A 24,267-nucleotide genomic window follows, 5' to 3' on the forward strand; every position below is an offset into this window, starting at 1 on the left:
TGAAGATAGACATGGAATGCTTTTACTATTCCTTATTGGTGTTCTTATGCTACAATTTACTCATATTGATAACATTGATTTAATGTGAAAGAAAATAAAGGTCCCCAAACCAAAAAAAGAATTGTGTTTTAAAAATATTCACCACAGTTTTTAAGTTATATTTTTCACAGACATCTTAAGAAACTAAGGTCTAAAACATTGCCATTTATATTTTTTTCCAACCAGTTTGAGATATTCTGTAAGAAAATATTTAATCAGTCTATAGTTTACATGCTTTCATTGCTTTTCTATATTTTAATAAGATGTGCTAGGGATGTTGATTTAAAAACAAAAGAAAAAATAATAAAATAATTTAAACATTTACTGCTTTGTGTTTCTTTCCTTTCATAACCATGCAACTATCTAGTGTAGTTGGATTCCAGAAACCTTAAGAAAAAGTACAAATATCAATTCCCAGTCAGTTTTTACTCTATAGATATAGAGTAAAATCTATAGCAGTAATCCACTGTTAACATTTAGAACAGTGACTTCTGAAATATTTTCTGCATTTTTATGCATGTTTATGTTAGCTTAAATCAAGTTAACAGTACCTAGGAAAGCTCTGCTGTTCCTACTGAAGAAATACAAACTTTCTGGAGTTACAATTCTCATTCCTCCTTTTTTCTACCACAGTCTGTCAAGTCTAGCTGGAAAGTGAATACTGAAGGTGGCACCAATCGAAAGAAGAAGTGACAGTGACAACAAATCCATGAAAAGGAAACTGGTGCTATGTCGTGGACTACTCCATCAGACTTTTGCCTGAAGGCATTAGCAATGATAGTTATATTAGTAGGATAAAACAGAAGTCTTTTTTCTGCTATGGATTCCTTCCATAGTAGAATTAACATTATCTATAAAGTAAAAGCAGCCTTCTTGTCTCCATGGGGAGGGCTTCCACTGAGGAGGAGTCAGAGGAAGGCAAAGTAAAACAGCTGTACTCATCAGCCATTTACACTGGTGTCTCCTCCAGCATCCCAGTCACTGATCCTGCAGTGTCATGCCATACTTGGTTACAAAACCTAAAGGAATTAATGAAAATTCATTCCAATATTAAAGAAAACTGAATCTAAGAGTAGTCATCAAGGGTTGGTGGATTAAACAGACAGGACTTACAACCTGCACCTCCTTTTTCCTGTTTCTCCTTTCACATGCACACCCTGTGACTGTACAGCAATACCAACATCAGCTGGAGATTTTGGACCAACTGAGTACCCCACAGGAGCACATCAGAAAGGGCTTCTTATAAAACTGGTGAAAAATGACTTGTGTTTCATTGACACTACATACTATACTCAGGTGTAGGTTGTGGAAATCCTAGTAACTTTTGGACAAGGAAAAATAGTTATTGTGTTTTAAGGGGTTAATAATGTTTCTAAGGATAATGGTTGAAAGAGGAGCACTAGCACAGAGGGGTATGCATACTTAAGTGTTTCACTGAATCACAGGAATTTAGCCAGTGGTATGCATAAGTCTTGTCAGTCAGTCATTTTTCCGAGGGTTTACAATCTTCCCAATGAAGAGGACACTGCGGGTGAATTTATCCAGAATCATCAGGAGAAAGGGTCTGTTGAATCTGACTCGAGGCGGGCGAGGAAAATCCCCAGATCTCCAGGTAACCTCCTTCACTGTGGCCCCGGCTGCCTCAGTGCCATTCTCATGAACATTCAACATGGCTCTGTGGACCACCTGCAAAGAACAAAGCAAAACAGCCTCCAGCTGGCAATCCAGCAAGAAGAGAGCAGCCTGCTACCCTCTTCACTTTGTCCAGCCAAAGGGAGCCCTGCCTGGAGCAAGACTGAGCAGCAGCAGCTTCTGGGAAGGTCATCACCAGTTGCTCCCATTCCCACCGCAGCACCAACAGCCATCACACCACTCAAGCCATCCTCCTTCACTTCTTGTGCAGAGAGTAACCCTCAAACTGCAGGCAGCCAAAGAGCACTCAAGATGACTGATGACAAGAAACTCTGGAAGCAAAGAAACCTGGTAATTTAGCCTAGACTCAATTTTGTCTTTGGCAGCTTCATGTATTATTGTGAATTTACCCTGTCATCTAGCTGAAAAAAATAACTTTTCGAGAACACTAGAAGGGCAGGAATAACAGCCTTTTTCCCTCTGTAGGAGGAATTAGAGGAAATTTTACCAAAGCTAATGCACTACATTTAGATAATTTTGTTTAGTAGCCAAAAGAACATTTAATTATATGTATGTCTTCCTCATCCTTCAACCATGTCTTTCTAACCCCTTGTAAGCACATTTGGCTTCAGGTTTATGAAAGACAGGGCTTCCTTCGCCTTCAGACTGACAGCTCTTGATGATTGAGCCATGCTTCAGAGAGACTGGGATAAGGTTTTCATGGGATATTAATGTCAGGTTCCTGGGAACAGGCAAATCCTGTGATTGCTTTCACATGCTGACTTACTTTTGAAACTGTCAGTCCAGGCTCCTCAGTAATCCCCGACAAATCAGCTTGTTCAGTAAACAGATCGACCATACCCATTTGTTTGATTATCTTTTTCACATCATAGGTACCAGAAATAGAAAATTTTGGAATGTGCAGATGTATTTTTCTGTAACAAAACACAAATAGGGACAAATCATCATCTAGGCAACACTCCTCAATGGCTTCAGTATATTGACACTTGACATTTGTTTTTCTAAATGTTTATAGTCTTCTCTTAGGGTTCAGATAACATTTCTGATCAGGTTAGCTACTTAATGTGTAGGGTTGGAGCAGAAGAAGTCTGTGTTAGCCCCTGCCTCTGCAGTGGGTTTCAAGGAGTGGGGTGTAAGACACAGCTATACCAACTGAGTGGCAAACAAAGCTACTACTGCCAGGTAGGAGGGCTTTTTCAAAAGATTGTAGCTAGCTGACCTAAGGCTGTTCAAATACAGACCAGGGTCTAGGCTACCACAGAAATAGCTGCAGTAATGGTGAATGAATCCACTTTTACAAAGAAGGCCCTCAACACCCTAGCACCCAACAGCTACTCCATTGTAGTTTCCCAATGATTATATGACACAATGATCTGTTGACTTCTTCATGGTGCTAAGTAATTTTTGGTTGAACCAGGAACTTAACCTAAGATGAATCCCAAGTTCAATTACCTATTTGTTCACTAGCCGTAGCTCTTTTTCATTTTCATTTTCCAACAAAGGAAAGAGAAGTCCAGCACAGAGGAACCATTAAGTGTAATAGAGTTCAGTCAAATAACCTGTCTTCCAGTGTTTTGTCTTGGTGACATAAACACTATTAATCTGTAACATGGTCACCTCTCACCTTAGCAAAAAAAGCTTACCTGTCTTGGAGGGACTTTTCCCATTTAGTTACAGTCCTTTTCAAGAGGGCATCTTCCACCTGCTTCATCTTCCCTTCATCAGGCAAAACAAATAATGCCACAACATCTCCATTGTAAGGTATCTGAACCAGCCAACAGGACAGCTCTTCATCAAAGTAATTTCTGTAGTACCCTTTTCGATACATCATGTCAACTTGCAAAGATGTTTTCTGATCCACAAAAAAATCCTCCTGTTTTGTCTGTGATGTACTGAAGGGTTTCTCCCAATGGGCTTATGACAAAAAGAAAATGTATTCAGTGGAATATAAAGAGGAATGGTCACAGTGAATGTAACAGGACCTAGTCCCACAGCCTTCCTTTCATTAGGGCAAGTATCTTTTTCATGTTACTGCATCCTCAGGTGTTACAACATTGTATCTTTTTTTAGGTGCTTAAAGACAATTACAGACAGACAATACTGAAAACACTATCTTTCACTAGACATGAGTCTATGATCACATGAAAGAACTTACCAAATTCAACAAAGATATTTGTTTTAAAACTCCATTAAACCAGGTGAGGACATATTTTTACTGGCAACAAATACATGGGTTTATAGCAACACCTTCCAGATACTGAACATGATTTCCTCCCTTTAAAATATTTAAACTACATTTTTTTCTCTTTTCATTCTCTGTAATAAGCATTAGCTTTGCACTCCTTGATATATCTTACCTTTAAAGAAGACATAGTTAACAAGGACCATTGCAGTCAGAGGATCAAGATTTTCCACCAGCTTAACAATTTTCCCATTTGTCTTTTCCTCAATATAACTGTTGATCTGATTCTCAGCGCCAACAGAGTTGTTAAAGTCAGTAGAAAAGACTTCAGATTCATAAAAGCTTTTGACATCATCCAAGAACGTCTGTAGTGGTTTTAGTGTCTCTTCTATAAAAAGGGCATTGCCCAGGCTCAGATGGAATTCACTGTCTGAACGGTTCAGCATGTGGAGGAGTTGGCAAAAACCTTCATGTATTTCCTGCTCCTGAGTCTTTTTCAGGTTAAAGGCAAGCCCTTCCAGAATCTGTGTCAGTGTCACAGCCTTGGCACCAAGTGCCAGCATTGCAAAGGAAGCAGAGATGCTTATGGGTGAAAAGAAGATATTTTTGTCCGTTGCTTCAGATGCGACCAGCTTGTAAAAGGAAAATGCAAAGTCAGCATTGCTGAAAACTAGTTTGACAAAAGTTTTGTTCTTATGTGGAGAAGCTCCTTCCCACTGAGAACTATGTCCTGGATAATATGTCCGTTTAGCATCATCCTGCTTATTTCGATAGCGGGGATGCTGATGATATAGGGCAACAGTATCCAAACCAACCAACAATAAACACAAGGAGATAGTGGGCTTCATTTTCCTTTCAGCTGTTTCTGGAAAAGAAAGAGACATACAGAACATGTCATGGAAACTAATTTGTTCATACTGTGTCCTCCAGTAAAGCAAAATGATGAGCTCAGAAAACACCTATTCTCCAAAATCCCACACAATTATAATTCACATTTCTGATGCATGTCAGTGTTTCCTGGAAAGGATATGCCTCCTGAGCCACTATTTATACATATATAGTCTAGCTCCCTTTCAAAAGAGGTAATTTTAAACTTCTAATAGTGTATTAAATTTAATATTAGCATATTCTTTTAAAATTTGTAAATAGCTGGAAGCTTATGACCTTTTCCCCAGAGTAATTGACATGAGTTGGTTTTGTACTCAGTACTGCAGGATGGTTACTGCAGCTCTGTTAGCCTTCCTCAACTTATCAAATATTTAGAGAATTTGATCTGTATTAAACAAAAATGTGATTATAAACATAGATCATACTATCTAGAACCAAAATTACAAAATACTCTTACAGTTTCTTCAAAGATGAAAGACTAGATCACTAATCTTTTTAGTAAAAAAGTCTATAGGCATTTCTTTTGTTTCCAAACCAAATTTTTACTTAATTATGTGAAGTATCTTCTTTATTATCAGTTCTTTCTGGCTTTTGAAATGTATTGACTTTTTTCATAACAGGTATATTTCCTTTTTCCTATGTACAAAGGCACCACTCCCAGGCAACAACATAACCCCCCAAAATGAAGTGTCCAAATGATCCAAGGGAAAACTAAAAGGGTACTTACAGTGCTACAGTCTGGTCTTGTCTGCTCCTTCTTCTCTTCAGTACCATGAAACAGAGTTAAGCAGATCACCCTGTTAATCATTAATTAGTTCAAATAAAAATTGCCCATGAGGATGCACAACAAGCAGTTACAGTGTCAGATATTTTGGACAATTTGTTGAACCCAGACAAACACTAACAGTGCTGGGTGATGGGGGCAAGAAGGAATGGAGCAGAGACTGTATCTCCTGTTGCTTCCATGCTTGTGGATTGACAGGAGAAACCTGCTGCTGTGTATGTCTGGCAAGAGAGCCACAGCCATACCCTCCATGTCCGGAGCTGAAAGCTGCGACTGGGTGTGAGGGCCATCCCTTGCCTGGGTCTGTCTGAGCCAGCACCACTCATGGTGGACCACAGCGTCCCTGCCAGAATGTCTTCTTTGCTTCCTTCTGGAGCCATAACCTCTCTTGCAAGATTTCAAAACAGGGTTTGGATTTAGAAAGTCCTTCTGTCTTACTGTATACTTCAGTCACAACCTTCAACACCATGTTCAATGGTTTTGGGAATTTTCTTATGCAGAGCAGACTGTGTGTGATTGGTGAACAGCCTCTAAGTTTCTTAGGAGAATACCACGGGACATTACCACTCTAGAGAGACATTTACAATCTATACAGTTATTCACTCATTGCTGTTGGCCATCACCTGTGACTGAGTACTTGGGGAACTGGGGAAGAGTTTTCACCTGGCTATAGAACAAACCCACCACTGCTAAGAAGCAACACTGACTGCAAAGAGAAACATGTGGTCAGTGAATATCTTGTTTCCTCAGGTTAACCTTCTGTATCATATGCAACTGAAATGGACACCAGAAGGACACAGAACTGGCTGTCAATTCACCTTTCATCCAGTGCTAAAGAAGACATGCTGGCATCACTGGATGATATTCAGGGTTGAATATAAACAAATCACTAAAAGAAAAACTAAGGCAGAAAATGAACTTTTTTTAACAGATCTGGTTGCCAACATGTCCCTCTCTGAAAGCTCCCAAGCATTTGATTTCTGAGCAGGAGCCCCAGGCTATATCAGATATTGAAATACCCACACGAGGTGTTCAACATCTCTGAATGAGAGCACTGGTGGGGAGATGAGCTTAGGAAGTTGAAGGCAATGCTGGAAAGGGAACTGTACTTTCTTCCCCTCAATCTCAAATCAAGGTTTTTGTCCTGTGGTTGTTTTATATGGCCTCATAGTCAAGCAACCAAACAGGACAAGGCATACCTTCTTCATTTTGAATTCAGCAGTGCTAATCTTTTTGCACACTAACCTAGGGGCTGGAATACCTAATTACTTGATCTGGATACAAGACCCTCAAACCATTCTACTTGAGACAATCAGACCCAAGTCATCCACTTGGCTCATATTCAGGCTGCAAGAGGTTGACAAGAAAGTGATGGGAAAGACAATTCACAGCTTTCCTTCTGAGGATCTTCTGCTTAAAGATCAAATAAAATATAAAACTGCTTCTGTGATGTGTAGGTAATTGTGTGTTTAACTGTATGTGTTTTCACCTATTTGTGAAAGACACATATGTAAATACACACATCTCTAAGTATTCATAGTAGTGGAAAAAGATCATCTAGTAAGTGTGATGTGTTAATGTAATAATACATGCACAAGTCTGGCAGACAGGAAACTTGGGTTGCCCTCTGAGAACAATTCAAATAGAAGAAGAAACAAAGGCCCTAGGAATTGTTTTTGAAAATGATAACTGATTGAAGAAGATGTGGAATTGTCATTAATTTTAGTCATTTGAGCAGTGTGTGAGTAGTTCCACTAAAGAGAATCATTACCTTTGTTAAATCAGAACCTGTGGCAATAATAATTTATATGTAATGATTTGAACTAAAAAAAAAAAAAACAAGAAATGCTATCTCAAATTACTTGTGATATTTTGATAACACAACAATAACCTCAAAACATTTTGAAGAGCTTTGAAGAATTACACATTTGGTAGATTTTATATGCAATTGTTTTAAACCTTTTTTTTTCTAAAACCTAGTAAAAATGAGGGTGTTCTTTTCCATCCTGATATGAAGTAATATAAAGGGGCATATACTTTTCTGATGACAGATTCTCTGAGAGAGTTAATGTCTCTCAGCCTGAGTATTTACAGCCTAATCAACTTATTTCATCTTCTTACTTTTAATATACTATTTTATCATTTAATTTATATCTGAAAGTGATTCTCAGGTTTAAAATATTTTTACATCACTTAATATTAGAATGGAAAAAAGATTCGAATTGCACTTGTTCCTCATGCATGGAGAGCACTTTCTGGGGAGAATGGCAATGTAGTGGAAGTACACAACACGTTGCTTCCTGGAGCCCAAAACAGGGAGTCTGGCCATCTCACCTGGGTAAGCACAGGTCTTTTCCAACCTTTCCTATTGTATTAGCTCAATTTTCCCTCAATAGGAAAAGCCTGAGGGTGGCAGTGTAAGAGATGGTTGAGAGGTCAAGGACTTTTCTTTATTGTGTCTTGTCTTTATCCCATTAGGGTTGGGCCTAAACAGTCTCCACAGAAAGTGCTCTCAGCCCAGGTCTGTCATTCAGGGGAGCACCAGTATGAGATACATGAGGAACAAACACAAGTTGCTTCACCCTTCATCATCCACAGAGCATTTGAAATGAAAAACTTCATCCCTTCTTCCTTGTGTCAAGAAAAGCATTGACAAAGAAAGATGAACATGCTGCGGAGGAACCCCCTTGCTCTTCCCTGTAAGTTCCCATTTCAAACTCTTCCCCATTCCCCATCTGCCTCCAAACAAGTGCCCTACATTTGCACCTTGGTCCTGCCTTTCCTTGGTCCACCAGCGATCTGGGTTCCCTGAAAGAGGGGTTGTTTAGCAGGGGTTACTCTTGAGGAATATATAACAGACACAGCATGAAATAGAAAAGTAATGTATCTACACAGGATGTTTATGGTTTATAGGCTGCATTGTGGATAAAAATACATCTTTTGACAAAAAGCCATACCGATCATCTGGAATTTGTGTCAGGAACACATGAGGAACAAGTAGTGTGCTGGTACACCTTTGGAATTGCAGCATCACCCTGCAATGTGCCACTCCACATACACTGTCTGTGTGTGCAGAACCATCGCTTTTTACTGGCGTAGAACTTGGCTCCTACATGCTTTGTGTGATGGTCTGTTGTCCTGGCACCAGATGTGGTAATAGAACACAATCTCCCTTTTGCCCAGTCTCTGACACCAATCAGTTTTGCCTTCTTTATGCTCTCTAAGTTGTCTCTTTTCAAGGCTGAAAATCTTTTACCTCCAACAGGAGCTGTTCCAGACCTTTGATTAACCTGACCATTTCTTCTGAAGATGTAATAGTTCTCATTTATCCTTCTGTTATTATAGGACCATGTGTGGATGGCCCAGAGATTTAGATGATTTACTATACAATTAGCTCTTTTATCTTTCCCAGTAATTCCTAATATTCAATTTCTAATATTTAATTTGCCTCCTCCCCCACCACTACTGAGCTGATCTGTATATGCAATACCCACCAGAACACCAAAACATCAATCCTATGAACAGCGGTCAGTTCAAGTGCAGCATTTCACCAAACCTGCAGCTAAAACTTAGCAAGAAAATCAGAGTCCATATCAACACAATAACAACCCAGAAAGCTGCTGTTCTTTTGGGTTTGAAAACGAGACAGAATTTGTCATGTCCATTCCATTATTTTACCAGGAGATGGTGGCACAGGGCTCCTTTTCCCATAATCCCCAGAACTCAGGGCTCCGCACATAACAGTTCTACTTGCAGAAAGCAGTATAGAAGAATCACACTGAAAGGTTGGCTTCTTGCAAGGATCTCAGTCATAGCTGGTATACTGAAATAGTAACATTTTACTAGTAGACTTAGCCCTGTGGACCTTTTTCTTATTTTGAAATGAAGAAACCTCTTGGTATGAAATTAAACTTAAATTGGTGTCTTACATTCTTTATTTTTGTGTTGCAAATATGGCTTTAATCAAGCACTAAGAAAATCCCTTATGTAGGTATTTTGGAATTACACTTGAAGTTTTTTGCTTCCAAAGCCAGATAGAAAGCATTAGGGCTAAACTTTGCAAAGTGTTATCACTTGTTATTGTACAACAAATTAATATTGTTGGCTTCAGTGAAGAACCAGAAGGAAGATCAACTAGCTGAATGAATATGTTCAATAAAATGAAATTTATTATACGATTCTATTGCTCACATCTCTTTTCTTAAACAAGTCTTTGAGACTCTAAGATTTTAGAATTTTGGGGATTCTGACAGATCACTGAGGTGGTTTACTGCAGCAACTCCCTTCCCATTTTCAAGGGAGGCAAAATAAGACATTATGTGGATCACAGCATGGCAGGTCAGCACAGTTCCATTTCTGTCAATGACTTACATTAACATGCCTTCACAGGACACTTTAGGATCTAGGATGTACGTACACAGGCTTTCTGTCATGGTTGCTGCACCATCGTTCCCAACATGCCAATCTAGGAGTGTACAGAAGTGCTAGAGCGTATTTGCTTCTATGTGATGCCTCTTCTCAGTCACTTTTGGTACCACTGTGAATATGTCAGGGCTATGACACCCAGCACAATCGCAGGCATGGGCACGAGGTGGTAACCTTTGGCTGGGCCACTGATGTTGTGGTGAACCATGACCAGCCCCAGGGCCAGGTGGATCAAGTGTACCAAAAGGTCCATTGGTTTGATGCTTCTACAGCCCAAAAGCCTTGAGCATTCAAAAGGCCATGAAAAATGTATAAATCTGTGCCTCACCATTGGCCGCAGTCCTCCCCTCCCCTTATTTCTCATATTTCCAGAGAGTTCTATGTTCTTTGGTTGTTAGTTGGTCCCTGTTATTCCTCCCCACCTACCCCTTCTCCCATTTGCTGTAATTCCTTCTCCCTGCCTCAGTAACACCCCCTGGCTGATGTCCCATTGGTTACTGTGTGTTTTCCATGCCCTGATCGTGGGAGTAAATGACTCCCTGCAAGCCACGTGGCTTCAGCTGCTCTCTGTGGATTTTTCCCTGCAGTAAACCCCTTCCTCCACGAAGGAGTCCCTCTGCTTTTTTCCTACCTCCTTGCACGCCTTCAACACCAGTGGGCAAGGTGAACCCGAGCAGGTGCTTTGCCGGTCCTCCCACACCACGGTCGGTCTCCGTCCGTCCTTGCTCAAGGCAGGCAGAAGATTGCTCGGTGCCCAGGACATCGTGCTAGCCCACATGAGACCGTAGCACACCGAGACACGAAATGTCTTCAAATTTCACCTGTAAGGTTTACCCAAGACTCACAGCCCTCACTTGAAAGATAGAGGAACAGAAAATAGATTCTAGTAACTGTCCCTTGAATATGTAAGTTATGGTATGGCTTTTTTGATGGCTAGAGAATCTGCATTTGTGAGAGCAGCAAACCTAACAGCATTCATACACCTTTTAGGACCTATTGCATCTTTCATATCCTCTGTGTACAGATGTTTTCTCCTGCTCTGATGTTCTTTCCTGGCTGCAACCATTGTATGATGACTGTAACACTTAGGTTAGGACTGTAACATTTAGGTTAGGACTCGATAATCTTGGAGGTCTTTTCCATCCTTAATGATTCTATGATTCTGTGATCTTGTTTTATGTTGTTTTTTTCTTTCCAAACTTTTTGTTCATCAGAGCATCTTCCATGTGCTCTGTTTTTCCTATGTGAAACACAGTAAACAATATAGTCACTTTTCCTTATATTTGCCCAGTACAGACAAAGTCTCCTTCAGACCTTCCATATGAGAATCATATTGTTGTTAACAGTTTTCCAACAAAAAAGAATACATTATTTTTTAGTAAAGTAATCAATTATAAGAATTTTTATCCATATGGCTTATGGAAAAGAAACTGAATGCAATAAAAAATAAGAGAAATAAGGACTAATTTGTATAAATAAGGTTCATTCACTTGCAGTAAATTTGTCTCCAGCAGCAGGACTGAACTGAAAAGGTACTTTCATCTTTGGAATTCTTTTTTGCAGGAAACCAGAAAAGTAATTTGCAGCAACATCAGTGTTGAGCTGCGTTTGTGTAACCAGGGTGTTAATCATAATCAAGGACATCTACATGAAATGGATGAATCATAGTTTTCTTTAAAACTGTTAGTCTTAGGAAAGTTAAAACAGTTAGTGTTGGTAGAGGAAAGTACAATTACCAAATTGTTTAAAAATGGATTCACTTTTATACCTGGGACTGGGAACTTAATGAAGGATATTTCCAGGTCAGTCTTTTGTGGCTAAGAGTTTAAAGGGAATGAATGATATCATACACATGCTGTGTTTACATCTAATGAAAGCAGCCCCATGTGGGTAAGGGCAATGTGCAGAGGAATGTAGTATGAATGGGTAAGATTTGAAGGGTGTGCTACAGGACACAGAGATACATGGCCCGTAGGTGGTCTTCATGCTTTTTTTCCTCTTGATAATTTGCACTTGTTCTAATTCCCACTGCAGTGAATATTTAGAGTTTTCAAGTGAAATGTGCACTTAAGAATGTTTGTGTTTCTCTTGCACTTTTTCTGTGATTGGAAATCCCAGTGCCTCTGTGCTTTGGAGACGACTTGAATGCTGAATTAGGGATTAACACTGTTTTGAGTTTTTTCATACCTCCAAAAGGTAAAAAGACTCATGTCAAAGATGAGAAGCTGGGTTCTCAAAATCCCTGTTCAAAACCTACTCTGCCTGGGAACTATCAAAATCATCTGGTTTTTAAGAGCTTTGTGATTCTCTGCTTGAAATTAGTGTGAGTACAAGGAAAATGCCTGCAGCTTTTTTTGCACTGAATCTACTGAAATGTTTAGAACAGGGTTGGTTTACAATCTGTGCGAATTCCCATTTCCTTGCAATAATAGCAGTGATCAAGGACTGTGCAGGGGGGGAGGGTGGATGTGCCCATTTAAGGAATTCCAGAAACCAGGGCTGAGGCTCAAATTGCATAGCTGGGAAAAAGAAAGTCCAAAGTACTGGTAGCATCTGAATAGCAGAACTTATGTTAGCAATTGGTGGTGCTTCTGTAACTATCCAAATGCTCTGTGCCTTTTGACATTAAGTCAGCGCCTCTCCTTACTGTTGAAAGGAATACACTGCATTAGCCCTGCAATCCCACTGCTTCATGATTTGTAACAACATTCTACGTGGACTCTGCCATGCGGCAAAGCAAACAGAGGATTACTGACAGAAGATATCCTGACATCAAGCAGAGTCCCGCCAGACCATAAACAAGGTCAGACAGAACAAACTTACAGTCTCCCACATGGCTCATAGGCTGCCAGGAGAAGTTTGGCACTTGGGTCTACTAGGGCACAGGTAGGCTGCCTTTCAGGGACCCAGCCCTGTGGGTCTACCTTCCCTCACAGGGGTTCTCAGCTGAGTTACACCCTCTCTAGGCAAGTCCTTTTCCTCATAACTTCCTGTAAGTGTGTCACAGACCCACAGCAGGCCATTTATTTTGGATGTTTATGACAGGTGGTGATCTACTTCACTATAAGCTGTATTATCTCCTTCTGCTGACGGTCACTGCAGGCAGTCAGGTGGATTAGGTTATAAAGGTTACAACTGTTAGCTATAAAGAAGGTCTAGTTTTCTTTCAGGGTTTAGTTTGGATCCAGCTGCCCCATAGGTTGAGAGAATGCATGAGTGGTTATTTTAGAGGAATATGGAAGGGTGTTAATAAAAACATCTACAGATGTATGAGAGACACCATGAAATACACGTGTTTGCCACAGATTGAATACACAGTCCCTAAATGAATATTTTAGTTATTTATGCCTATCAGAATCCTTCCTTTTTGCTCTACCTTTACAACGCTAATAGAATGAGGAGGGTTCCCTATCACATATTAAGACAAAAAAAAGCTACAAGGACAAATGATGCAAAGTAGACCAAGATAGGTTTTCTTGGAATTAGGAAAAAATACTCCATCTCCCTACAAAAGCTTTGCAGAATTGTCCAGTTCCTAAAGAATATAATCAGAATTGTGCTGAGAGTAATATCAGTGAGGTCTGTTCAGTGCCCAGGCTCTATAGATCTTCATACTGTGAACTATAGGCATTTTTCTGATTTTGGTGTATGTTTGGCATAAGATTTATTAGTTTTCTGTTCCGTACCCATCGTCTCCTTCTAGAGGGATTTAGGATGATCCTTATTCCTACCCCTCGTCCCTGACACAACTCAGGTCAACCTGCTGGTCTGGAACATGAAGTTGCTCAGCTGGAGGAAAACTGTTGAGATGCCCCACAGCTTGGTAGATAACTCCCAAACCAGCTTTCAGAGGTATCCCATTTTATACTTTTGCTAGTAGCAGCCATTCTTCACAGCCCAGTGTGGAAACTACCAATGAAGCTCTCATCCTGCCATCTCAAAACCAGAGGCCTGGGACGTAGATGGGGCAGGAAGTTGCTCCGTGTGTGATTTCCCAAAACTTTTGCTCTGTTCTAGCAACCATGGGATTTTTCCTAAGTTCTTTCCCTTTAGCAACAGGCCAAGAACCTGTTTTTCTGACACCACACTCTGATAAAAATCTTGTGGCTCTGATAAAAATCTCACCATCCTACCTTCTAATCAATCCTGGTGCACAGATTAATCAGGATGAGATCTCACGGGAACTGCTCCCAGGTCCTGTTGAGTTTGTAGAGGCACCACAGGGCAGGCAGCCTCACACCACAGCAAGTTATCTCTGATCTTAACTCTGCAAAAGCCTCTGCTTTGCACAGAGGTGTGGTCTCTCCCAGTCCCCTGAGTGATGCCATCTTGCCTCATGAGGAGCAATAGCTCAGGGCTTCCACCGAGTTCTCACCACTTGGAGCAAAGGGACTCATACAAGGCAGCAATCTCCAAGTCCCCTGAGTCAGAAGCACAGCTCCCCATACCAATCCATCCTACAAAGACCAGTGGGCCACTGTAAAGCACCTCTGTGTGAGGTGGGCCAAGTTTGGGAGAGCAGGTCAGAAGGCCAGAGAGATGTCAGGGGTGGGGAGCTGGTTTGTTGATTTGGGGCTTGCATTACCTTTGCAGTGCTCACAACACACTGACAGGATCACTGTAGAAATGAGAAGTGTGCATTCACAAGCCTCATCTTCCTAGGGATGGGGACTCAACTCCACTTGCAAAAAATGTTTCCAGGATCAATATGCAATGGCATGAAAGCAGTGCAGTGAGAGAGCAGCTGTCAAAGTAAGCCTCTCCTTGAGGCAGCAGCTGTGCAATAAATGGTTTGCTATAGAGTTTAGCCCCAGTGCTCCACTGCAGTAAGAGTGGGTGATCTACAGACCCACAACAACAAGAAAGTATTTAGGTATTTCTTGAAAACAGGTTTTACCTAAATAGGCACATAAACAGAGAATGTGAAGAATCACAATTTCTGTATGAGAAAAGTTGTACTCATTTAACAGCATTAAAGACATATTTTACATATATCTATGTTAGTAAAATGGAATGAAAGTGTTTGGTTTTTTAAGAGATTTATAGAATGATACAAGAGACTGGAGTAATTCTGTAATTGATACACTAAAATTACATTATGTATTTTATTGATCAGCCACAATAATTATTCATGAATGACATTTGTCACAGACAATTCTTTGACATTTTATGCTATGCCTAATGTCACTGTCTCTTAAAGTGTTTTTGCTGACCTTGCGGAGTGCAAAGAGGCACTCACAGTAAGAGCTACATCTGAATAAGTCTATTTTTTCAGGGATAATTCTCTTTTTTTTGGTCAATGATTTCTTAAGAGTCCTAGGCAAAGAGTTGGGACATATGAGAAAGAACAGGCTGGTTGAGGGTAAACAACAGCCTAGGCAGCAAAGAGTGATGTAAGGAGGAAAAGACTCTGTAGGGACCAGCTCAGGTGAATACTGGAGAAGATATAGTAGAATTACAAGACTTTATCCCTATTGGGATAAAGCTTTTGGTGAATAACCTGGAACTGAAAGCAGGACAAAACTCCTTAACAGAGAGAATTCACTTTTAAATATAACAAAATACTTTAAGAAAAAGTTATCTTCTGTGGAAAATATGGAAAATGTATTAATAAGTTGAATTGTTGTGGTGGTTTGACCCTGGTTGGATGACAAATGCCCACTAAAGTCATTCCATCACTCCTTTCCTCAACTGGACAATGCAGAGAAAATAAAATGAAAGGCTCATGAGTTGAGATGAGGATAGGGAGAGATCACAAACTGATTACTGTCACAGGCAAAATAGACTTGACTTGGAGAAACTATTTGAATTTATTACCAATCAAAATCAGAGCAGGATAATGAGAAGTAAAAAAAATCTTAAAAACATCTTTGTCCCAGCTCAGGGAGATGGGCAATAGAGGTTATGGTCAGTTCATCACATGTTGTTTCTGCTGCTGCAGGGAGACGAATCTTCGCCCTGCTCCAATGTGGGGTCCCTCACACAGGAGACAGTCCTCCACAAACTTCTCCAATGTGAGTCCTTCCCATGGACTACAGTTCTCCATGAACTGCTCCAGTGTGGGTCCCTTCCATAGGATGCAGTCCTTCAGGCACAGGCTGCTTCACCATGGGTCCCCCACGGGGTCACAAGACCAGCCAGCAAACCTGCTCTAGAGTGGGCTTCTCTCTTCATAGGTCTACAGGTCCTGCCAGGAGCCTGCTCCAGGGTGGGCTTCCCATGGGGTCACAACCTTCTTTTGGACATCCACCTCCTCCATGGGCTGTGGGTGGATCTCAGCTCTCTCTTGGACCCCCACGGGCTGCATGGTGACAGCCTGCTCACCGTGGTCTGCACCATGGGCTGCAGGTGGATCTTTGCTTTGGCACATGAAGCACCTCCTCTCCCTGCTTCTTTGCTGACCTGAGCACCTGCAGAGATGTTCATCTCACAGATTCTCACTCTGCATTCCTCTGGCCTCAATTACTTCTGTGAAATAACTTTATTCCTTTCTTAAATATGTTACCACAGAGGTGTTACTATCATTTCTGATTGGCTCACCCTTCAGCAGCAAGCAGATCCATCTTGGAGCCTGCTGGCAATGGCTCTGTCAGATACGGGGGAAGCTTCTGGCAACTTCTTAGTGAAGCCACCCCTAAAGGCCCCCCACAGGCCCCCACTACCAAAACCTTGCCATGCAAACCCAATACAATTATTCAGCTGGGGAAAATGTTACATTTAAAAAGTGTCAGTTGATGGTGATATTTTACAATGCTTTTTGCTTATTAATTTGATAAGGAAATTTCTAATTTACATCTGAATATCCCTCAATCAGAGACTAGTAAGTAGCACTAACTAGCCCAAAACTGCAAACACTGTAACGATTATAACTCATGCCCAACATCATTATGCCAGATAACCGAGCAATTACTCCTTAGTAGGATCAACAATTTTCCCCATGAAAAGTGTGATGCCAGTTTGTTTGTCAGAGATCAAAATAATGAAGGGCCTGTTGACTTTGATGGTACGAGAAGTATAGGAAACTCTGGTAAGGATTATGGCAGTGGCTCCTGCAGCTTCAGTTCCAGACTCATCAACTTCCAGCAGGGCCTTGTGAATTGCCTGCATGGAATAGGAGAAAACACTGTGGTTTATACATGGAACTGGAAGCAGAAGTAAAATAAATTCTGTTCTTATGGAATATTTAGGAGAAGAAAGGAGTAATAGGTCCAGTAGATGAAAGTTGATTTTATGATAAATCTCCAACAGTTTGAAACAGGAATATTTTCTATGCCAGGACTGAGCAAGTAGGGGCAAAAATTAGCGTGGACACACTGTAAATGCATTCTCACCAGTGCTGAGTAAAGTGGGATAAAAATACCCCACATGCAAGCTGGTATATTTTCTTAAATGGTTTGGACTTCTACTAGCAACACTTTCTCTTATTTCAAGGTTAATTAAAGACTTCTATTTAAATGCTAATATGGGGCAGTATTTGACATCTTTAGCATTAAATCATAGCTTAAACTGACACAGTCAAATTCTGTTTCTGCAAACTGAAGATTTCCTGAAAACTTTGAGAATAATCAAAAATGAGGTATTAATCAACACAAATATCATAATGAACTCCTCATTTGTAGTTTACTTGACACCATTTCATTAAACTATTATATTCCAGTGCCAAGAAGTCATTTAAAATGTTGTCCAATTTTTCTATATATTTAATAGCCAGCTTTTTAATAACAGTATTAAAGTAATAAAAAAGTGAGCCAGCAGATTCTTTCTGCAAAAAAAGTGCAGTTACTGACCAAGCCCCTACATATCATTGTGAGATTTATGTATAACTTCAGTAATATAAAGAGGAAAATAAAATCTTTAAAAATCCCAGACACAAATGATCAAAACAACCAACCACCTTCCCATCACCAGCTCTGTCTACTTACTTGTGAAACCTGGAGATCTTGATTGCCACTAATTCCAGACAGATCAGCATTACCTGAGAACACTTCAGTGATGCCCATTTGCTCAAACAGGGTTTTAACATCGTAAGACCCACTAATAGAAAACTTTGGTAACTGCAGATTTAATCTCCTGTTGGTCAAAGGAAACAGAAGAGCAGTGAGCCCTTGCAGCCTCATTTCAGCCAGCAGGGTGGATAGCACACAACTCAGCGACACTTGAAAGCATTCTTTTGATTGCGAATTTGTTTGATGGTAGCCTTTGTATTCCTTGAGCAATTCTGGCATCCTGAGAGACGCACCATCTTCTTGTATCTACATTCTCTATTTGATTTTGGGAAAAGGAACAAATTTCTTCATTGTCGCTCTTTCATCCCAGTGCCACATACGCAGCTAGTAGAGGTTTTGGCTAGAGGGTTACAGAGAGTAAGGAGACTACTAGTGGAAAGCCTAAAGTAAGGGAAAAGGAGGATAAAATCTAAGACATGGTGAAGGAAATGAATCATGTTAACACCATGAAAGAAGAGGAGTCAAAAAGTAGCCAAGCAAGTCTTGAGGCAGCTGTTACAATGCTGTGACCCCTTGTCAGGTCACAGAGCCTGCAGTTTCTTAGTGACTATGCTCTGCTCTGACTCATTTGGAGAATTGCTTAAAACTTCCCTTTATGAAATCAGGACATTATGTCCAGTAGGAGGTGATCTGAAATTGGCATTTTCTCTTAAAAGCAGCGATGTGTCCTCAAATATAGCAATCCATATACCTAGAGTTACCTGGTCACAAGTTTGCTATCCCATTTACAAATAGTTTCCTTGGAGAGAGCATCTTCCACTTGCTTCATCTTTCCATCATCGGGCAGAATAAGCAATGCTCGTGCAGTGCCCTGGTAAGGCAGCTCTACCACCACACAGGAGAGATCCTGGTCATAGTAGCTGTTTGAGATACCATCACGCTGCATCATGTTGACTCTAACAGATGCATTTGTGCTCACAAAAAAATCATCCTCATATGTACGCAAAGGATCAAAAGACTTTTCCCAGGCAGCTAATGGGGAAAAAGACATGTTGTTGCACTCAAACGTGAAGATCATAAAGAATGACTCATCTATATTAGACCAGAATTAATGTAGGACACTGGAGGTATATTGATGGGAGAAGAGGCTCACTAAATCACTTCAACCTCCTCCATCACACACGGTAAAGCATTTTAGGTGTGCAGTAAGCTCATCATAGTTAGTGTGAGCATGTCATGTCTTGCTGAAGAACAACCAAAGGCTGATGACCATTTGAGAGTCCTTCTTCTACTGTAACCCTATGTAATGCCTTTTATGCCATTTAAATGCAATCATGTAAGCAATCGGTCACAGGACCTTCTGATGCCTTTTCTGTTAGGCCATGCAAGCTGACTGCACTCAGCCTGGTGGGGAATTCATCAGCAGTTAAAGCGTTTGAGCATATATCACATTTAAGCAAAGCTCCAGAAGCACAGGCCCTCAAGATACTATGTCCCAGGTTTTCATGCAGAGCACCTAGCAGATCTACCATAAAGCTGGGGTCCTTGTGCAAGGATGTCAGTCCACCAAGTCTGACGGTCATGTACAGTCAGCATAGAGATCTTGGACACATCTTTAGTCATTATGGCCTCAGACCAGTGAGACTATGTGGATCCTTGTCTCTGAGGCATCCACTAGTGTGGAACTTCTCTGTCCACAGCTTTCAAGCAAATTGGATCAAAACCAAGAAATCAGTATTTCTCAACAATCAGATACTCTGATCCTGGCCAGATCTAATCTTTACTTCAGAGGTCCTGCATGGTTTAGCTCTTTCCTAAATAGTCATTCTGGTAATAAATCATCAGAAGTTCCCTAAAATTTTATTTTGTATCAAAAAATCTATTGAAATAGTATGTTAAATATCTTACCTTTAAAGTAAATATAGTTAACAAGAACCAGTACAGTATTTGGATCAAGATGACCAACTAATTCAGGAATTTTACCCTTGGTTTTCTCCTCTACATATTTATTGATTTGCTTCTTAGCTTCTTCTGGTTTATGAAAATCACTAGGAAAAAAATCTGCTTCATAAAATTGTTTGGTATTTTGTAAAAATGATTCCTGTGGTTCATACCCAGTAGCTGTAAAAAGGGCATTCCCTATATTTAATGTGATATTAACATCAGCACAGTTCAGTACTGACAAAACTTTGTGAAAACTTTCATGTACATCATGTATGCGAGTCTCAGTCAGGTCATCAAAGCCCAGTCCTTCAAAAATCTGAGACAGAGTGGTTGACTTAGCACCAACAGCCAGCATGGCAAAGGCAGTGGAGATGCTCATGGGAGAAAAGAAAACATTTTTATCAGCTTCTTTTGATGTAGCCTGCCTGTAAAATCTAAATACAAAATCGGCATAGTTAGAGCTTTTCTTGTCACAGCTATATGCTAATAAATTTTCTCTTCCATCACGCAGATTAGTATTGTTGACTTCATGGCAAATATCTTCAGGGCAGCAATGGGTTACAGCACAAAGAACAGCAAGGAGTAAACACAGGCACAGGAGACACTTCATCTTCTTTTCAAATTATTCTGTCACAAAATAAACAGTCATTAAATGAGCAGATGGTAATGATGTGCTTGGTAGTAAGAAATAATTAATAGTTTTTTAGCATAAGTGTTACATAGTTCAACTATAAATATCTAATGTACTTAGGATGCTTAAAGTTCTCATGGGCACAATGTCAAATTTATTTAACAAATTCAACCAAATTATAGATTAAAATATCAGGCATAATAAGACCATAATATTTCATGGTAACTGCTCTGAAAAGACAATACTTTTTTCCATTGGCAATGAAAATATAAAGCTACAGTCCATAATAATCTTTATTAACAATGACATTATCTTCCCAAAACACTGTCTCTTATAGGGTACATCTAAACAAACAAATTATTGCAAGGCAAGACAGGGTGTGGGTTTCAAAGACAAATACTCCACAGCATCTGCCCAAACACAATTTGCTAAATGTAAGGAAATATGAGGCAGCTCATTATTCAGTGGAACTGGGGTAAATTCCCTCACTTTCCTCAGGGAAGCAGCTCATGGACAGACAGCTATCATGGATTATCCAGTTCTTGTTAAATTCACATCCCTGTCTGCTTTGTGGTTACTTACTCACATGGCCAGTTACTGGCCACAGCTGCTAAGTGATGGAAGAAGGTCATCTATATGAACTTCAAGGCAAAATTCAAGGCAAAAGCCTGGAGCGTCCTGTGTCATGACAGCAGTGCACACAAAGGTGGGCACAATGACATGTGGCAAGCAGCAGGTTTGCATCAGATAATGAGGTGCATGTTTGGAATGAAGGAATCCTCCTTTTGGGGGAGCTGCAACAAGTGCTTGTAACTTCTTAAATGGTGGTTTGCCCCTCACTGTGGGTTAACCTGCATGGGATGTGGGAAGGACCTGGGTCAAAGAGAAAGAGGAGCAGTGATCCCATTTGGAAATCAAAGGACACAGATTAATTCCCTTGGAGATGACAAGTTTCTTCATTATGCTTGTTCTCTTAAAGCTGACATGATATATTTCACACGAGCCCCCTGCTCTCCATAGGAGCTGGGACAAGTCTCTGGTTTACTGAATTCGGTTCCCTGCAGTTCTGGGGAGACATCTCATATAAACCCTCTTCAGAACTGTAACAAGCAATCAATGAAAATAAGCTTTTTGCTCTGGCAGCTTCTGTGTGAAAACATTTCTAGAACTTTTCTACTATCATGGCTCCTCTTCTGGTTTCCAGCCGATACAACCTGTTTGTATTCTTTTCTTTCAGGAATGTATTTTCCCTTGTCCTGCCACAGTAAAATTCTCTTGGTCCTATATTCATTCCTAGATGTGAAAGATGACTGTACATACTATCTAAAGATTTAGAGTTTCTGAGGGCAGCCCAAGTTCAAGGATTCTTAGTGATTAACCAGTTGTTTTGTTTTTGTGTTGATGGTCTTGTTTCCATAACAAACGTATAGATAGCTGTGTGTTCTCATATTTGCTAGGATCTGAGTATGCTGAGTCTGCCTGAGATCAGCCAGGGCCCACTGCAGTGACCCGCAGTAACAAGTGATAACACTAAATTTGAATTTCCTTAAACCAAAAGATGGAGTATGGCCCTAGATAGGCATAAGAGTCAACTATTTGCATCTCTTTTGAGCAGAACTCTGCCTCTTCTTCAGAGACAAAAAAAAAAAAAAAAAGGAAAACCCAAACAACACATATGTACTTTGGAAAAAGAGAAGAAATTATATAGTACAAAAGGTATCTCAAAAGTATTTGATGTTTAATATGTCATAGTCTGTTTTGTTTTAGTTGTTTGAGATATTGGAAACTTAAGTGAAAAACAAAAAAATAATTTTTTCTATCCATGATTACTTCCTATGTCCCTACAGAGCTTAGTGTAAATTTTAAAGAATTTCTGAAGTAAAGAGTATGGTTTGGAGTTTTTTTCTGCAGCAAGTTTATATTAGGCATGGCTCTGTTTTTAACTTCTGCTGTAACAGATCAGTTAAAAAATTTCTCCTGGTATCATAGCTCTCTACAGAAATCTAAATTAAGTACTTCCATCAAAAACACTGAATATTGTCATCAGGCTTTCCTCACATAATCTTCCCTTTAGAGATGAAAATCACAGTAATTTCCACATTTTGAGATTAGAAAATTTCTGACACCAATATTTTTATTAACATTTCAAAGCTGAAAAAATTGGAAGGGCTTTGTTAAATCTGGAAGTACTTTTTATGCAAAATGGAAGTTCAGAAAATAATTCTCTTCCAGACCACATATTAGTTTGTCTATGGGAATAAAAGGGGCGATTAAATTTAAATTGTGACCTTCCACCCACCCCCTACACTCACCCCAGTCCTAATTAGAGAACCTGGCCTTAGCAATTCAATTGTTGCTTTATAAATTAAGTCACCAGAAGAGTTTTTAAATTGGACCTGGTTGTTCAGTCACTAGTGGGATTATTGTAATTTTAAAATTTTAAGTCACTGTGAAGGCTGTTTCCAACCTGAAAGGTGGTTACATCAGTATTCTCTTTTAACAAGTACTTAATAAGTCCCCATGACTTCAAAGGGTTTTTTAGTTTGATTTCAGTCTAAGCATATTCCCCCAGAACAGCAGGTCCCACTGGTCCCTTGAACGTCTGCTTGGTTAATATTTCATTGCAACATCCAGAACCAAATCACAAGCAGACAAATGAAATTAACCTAATATTAAAATTCCACTGACTGCAGAAAGCATTATTTGCAAGTCTGTAAGAAAAATGCATGTGTAGTACTTACAAAACCAGAAGCCCTGTTGCATTCAGCTGACCATGGTGTTCCCCACGCTGTTACTTATACTGCTACATCATCTTCTGCTTAAGTAGAGATGTTAAACATTACACAGACCTGATAAAAATTAGAGCCAACCAGAAAAAAGGAGGAAACAAAGCAAATATTGATGAAACAGGGTTCACAAGCATCATCTCTGTTACTCAGCCAAAGAAGCTGATGATCTTCAGCCATTTTGATAGCAGCTGTGACATCCTCTCTGTTGCCTCTGCCCGTGCGGAGGAGCTTAAGTGCAAACGTTGTGTGATTAGGACCCTACTGGAAACCGGGAGGTTGTGCCTGGAATCACTGGAAACAGATGCTAACTCTCAATGCCAGAAGTCAGGCTTTCTGTGCCGTGAAGCACACATGGAGCTCACAGCCACGTATCACATCAGCTTGGTGCTCTTCCAAAATCTATCCAGAGACAAATCTGCATGATCCTCAGCCTGTATATGGATGACAAAGTAATTGCCTGTACCTTCTCACTCTGTAGCTTAATACCACTGAGAGGGTATATGATGGATACGTTTCCATGATGGGTTTTCCACCCTGGCTGATGTGGTCCCTTCATCTATCTCAGTTCTGTGTGCATCTCAGTTACTGCCTCGGGCAGGTGGCGGGAATACAAGTAGCAGGCTGTTTACTCCCACGTGTTTGCATACTGCATGTGTGCACCCACTTCTCATTCTCCTTGCCCTCTCACACACTTTTAAATTGTTCAAAGGAAAACAAGAGCTGCTTCTGTCTTAACTTTTCCCAATAGGAATGAAATGCTGATGGATCAAGATGACTGAATTTTTCCATTTAACAACAAAGACCGTGATTGAGTGGTGACATGAAAGACATTTCCCCATTAGTGATGACTCTTTTCTTTGTACTTGTTTACTCACATGTGTAATTTTGTTGTTATAAACATAGATAAACATGGAGACAGAACATAGATAAATGTTGTCTGGACACTCCCCTTCTTTGTTTTCCTCTATATTTCTCCCCCTTTCCCC

At 40.1% G+C, this 24,267-nt stretch overlaps 2 protein-coding genes across 3 annotated transcripts; both read right to left on the reverse strand.

Annotated features, from left to right (window-relative positions):
- Nucleotides 1–5,593, reverse strand: LOC121673999 (alpha-1-antitrypsin-like). Of its 2 annotated transcripts, XM_042047907.1 has the most exons (5): nucleotides 5,490–5,593; nucleotides 4,050–4,739; nucleotides 3,336–3,606; nucleotides 2,459–2,606; nucleotides 1–1,725 (listed from the first exon to the last, which is right to left on the reverse strand). In XM_042047907.1, exons 2-5 carry the CDS (start codon nucleotides 4,720–4,722, stop codon nucleotides 1,519–1,521), a joined length of 1,299 nt encoding a protein of 432 aa, XP_041903841.1. In that variant the 5' UTR covers nucleotides 4,723–4,739; nucleotides 5,490–5,593; the 3' UTR covers nucleotides 1–1,518. The 2 variants fall into 2 exon arrangements, with proteins under 2 accessions (XP_041903841.1, XP_041903840.1); XM_042047906.1 differs by lacking the exon at nucleotides 5,490–5,593 and having other exon boundaries at nucleotides 4,050–4,767.
- Nucleotides 5,594–16,494: 10,901 nt separating this feature from the next.
- Nucleotides 16,495–23,337, reverse strand: LOC121673963 (serine protease inhibitor 2.1-like). The gene is made up of 5 exons (XM_042047850.1): nucleotides 23,234–23,337; nucleotides 19,826–20,488; nucleotides 18,679–18,949; nucleotides 17,894–18,041; nucleotides 16,495–17,072 (listed from the first exon to the last, which is right to left on the reverse strand). Exons 2-5 carry the CDS (start codon nucleotides 20,469–20,471, stop codon nucleotides 16,878–16,880), a joined length of 1,260 nt encoding a protein of 419 aa, XP_041903784.1. The 5' UTR covers nucleotides 20,472–20,488; nucleotides 23,234–23,337; the 3' UTR covers nucleotides 16,495–16,877.
- Between the last annotated feature and the right edge of the window lie 930 nt (nucleotides 23,338–24,267).

The sequence above is a fragment of the Corvus kubaryi genome, unplaced genomic scaffold, assembly GCF_017639235.1.
Source record: "Corvus kubaryi isolate FWS band 111438036 unplaced genomic scaffold, C.kubaryi_AGA036_p1.0 66, whole genome shotgun sequence".
In the NCBI taxonomy this organism is placed as follows: domain Eukaryota; kingdom Metazoa; phylum Chordata; class Aves; order Passeriformes; family Corvidae; genus Corvus; species Corvus kubaryi.

Bases quoted from the DNA above. Each gene is read 5' to 3' on its own strand.
- LOC121673999 (XM_042047906.1), bottom strand. From the start codon at position 4,767: ATGTTCTGTATGTCTCTTTCTTTTCCAGAAACAGCTGAAAGGAAAATG. The intron at 3,607-4,049 runs GTAAGATATATC...TTTTGTCATAAG, and splicing joins TAACTATGTCTTCTTTAAAG to CCCATTGGGAGAAACCCTTC. The intron at 1,726-2,458 runs GTAAGTCAGCAT...TGTTCTTTGCAG, and splicing joins CTGGACTGACAGTTTCAAAA to GTGGTCCACAGAGCCATGTT.
- LOC121673963 (XM_042047850.1), bottom strand. From the start codon at position 20,471: ATGAAGTGTCTCCTGTGCCTGTGTTTACTCCTTGCTGTTCTTTGTGCT. The intron at 18,042-18,678 runs GTAACTCTAGGT...TTTGACCAACAG, and splicing joins GATAGCAAACTTGTGACCAG to GAGATTAAATCTGCAGTTAC. The intron at 17,073-17,893 runs GTAAGTAGACAG...TATTCCATGCAG, and splicing joins AAGATCTCCAGGTTTCACAA to GCAATTCACAAGGCCCTGCT.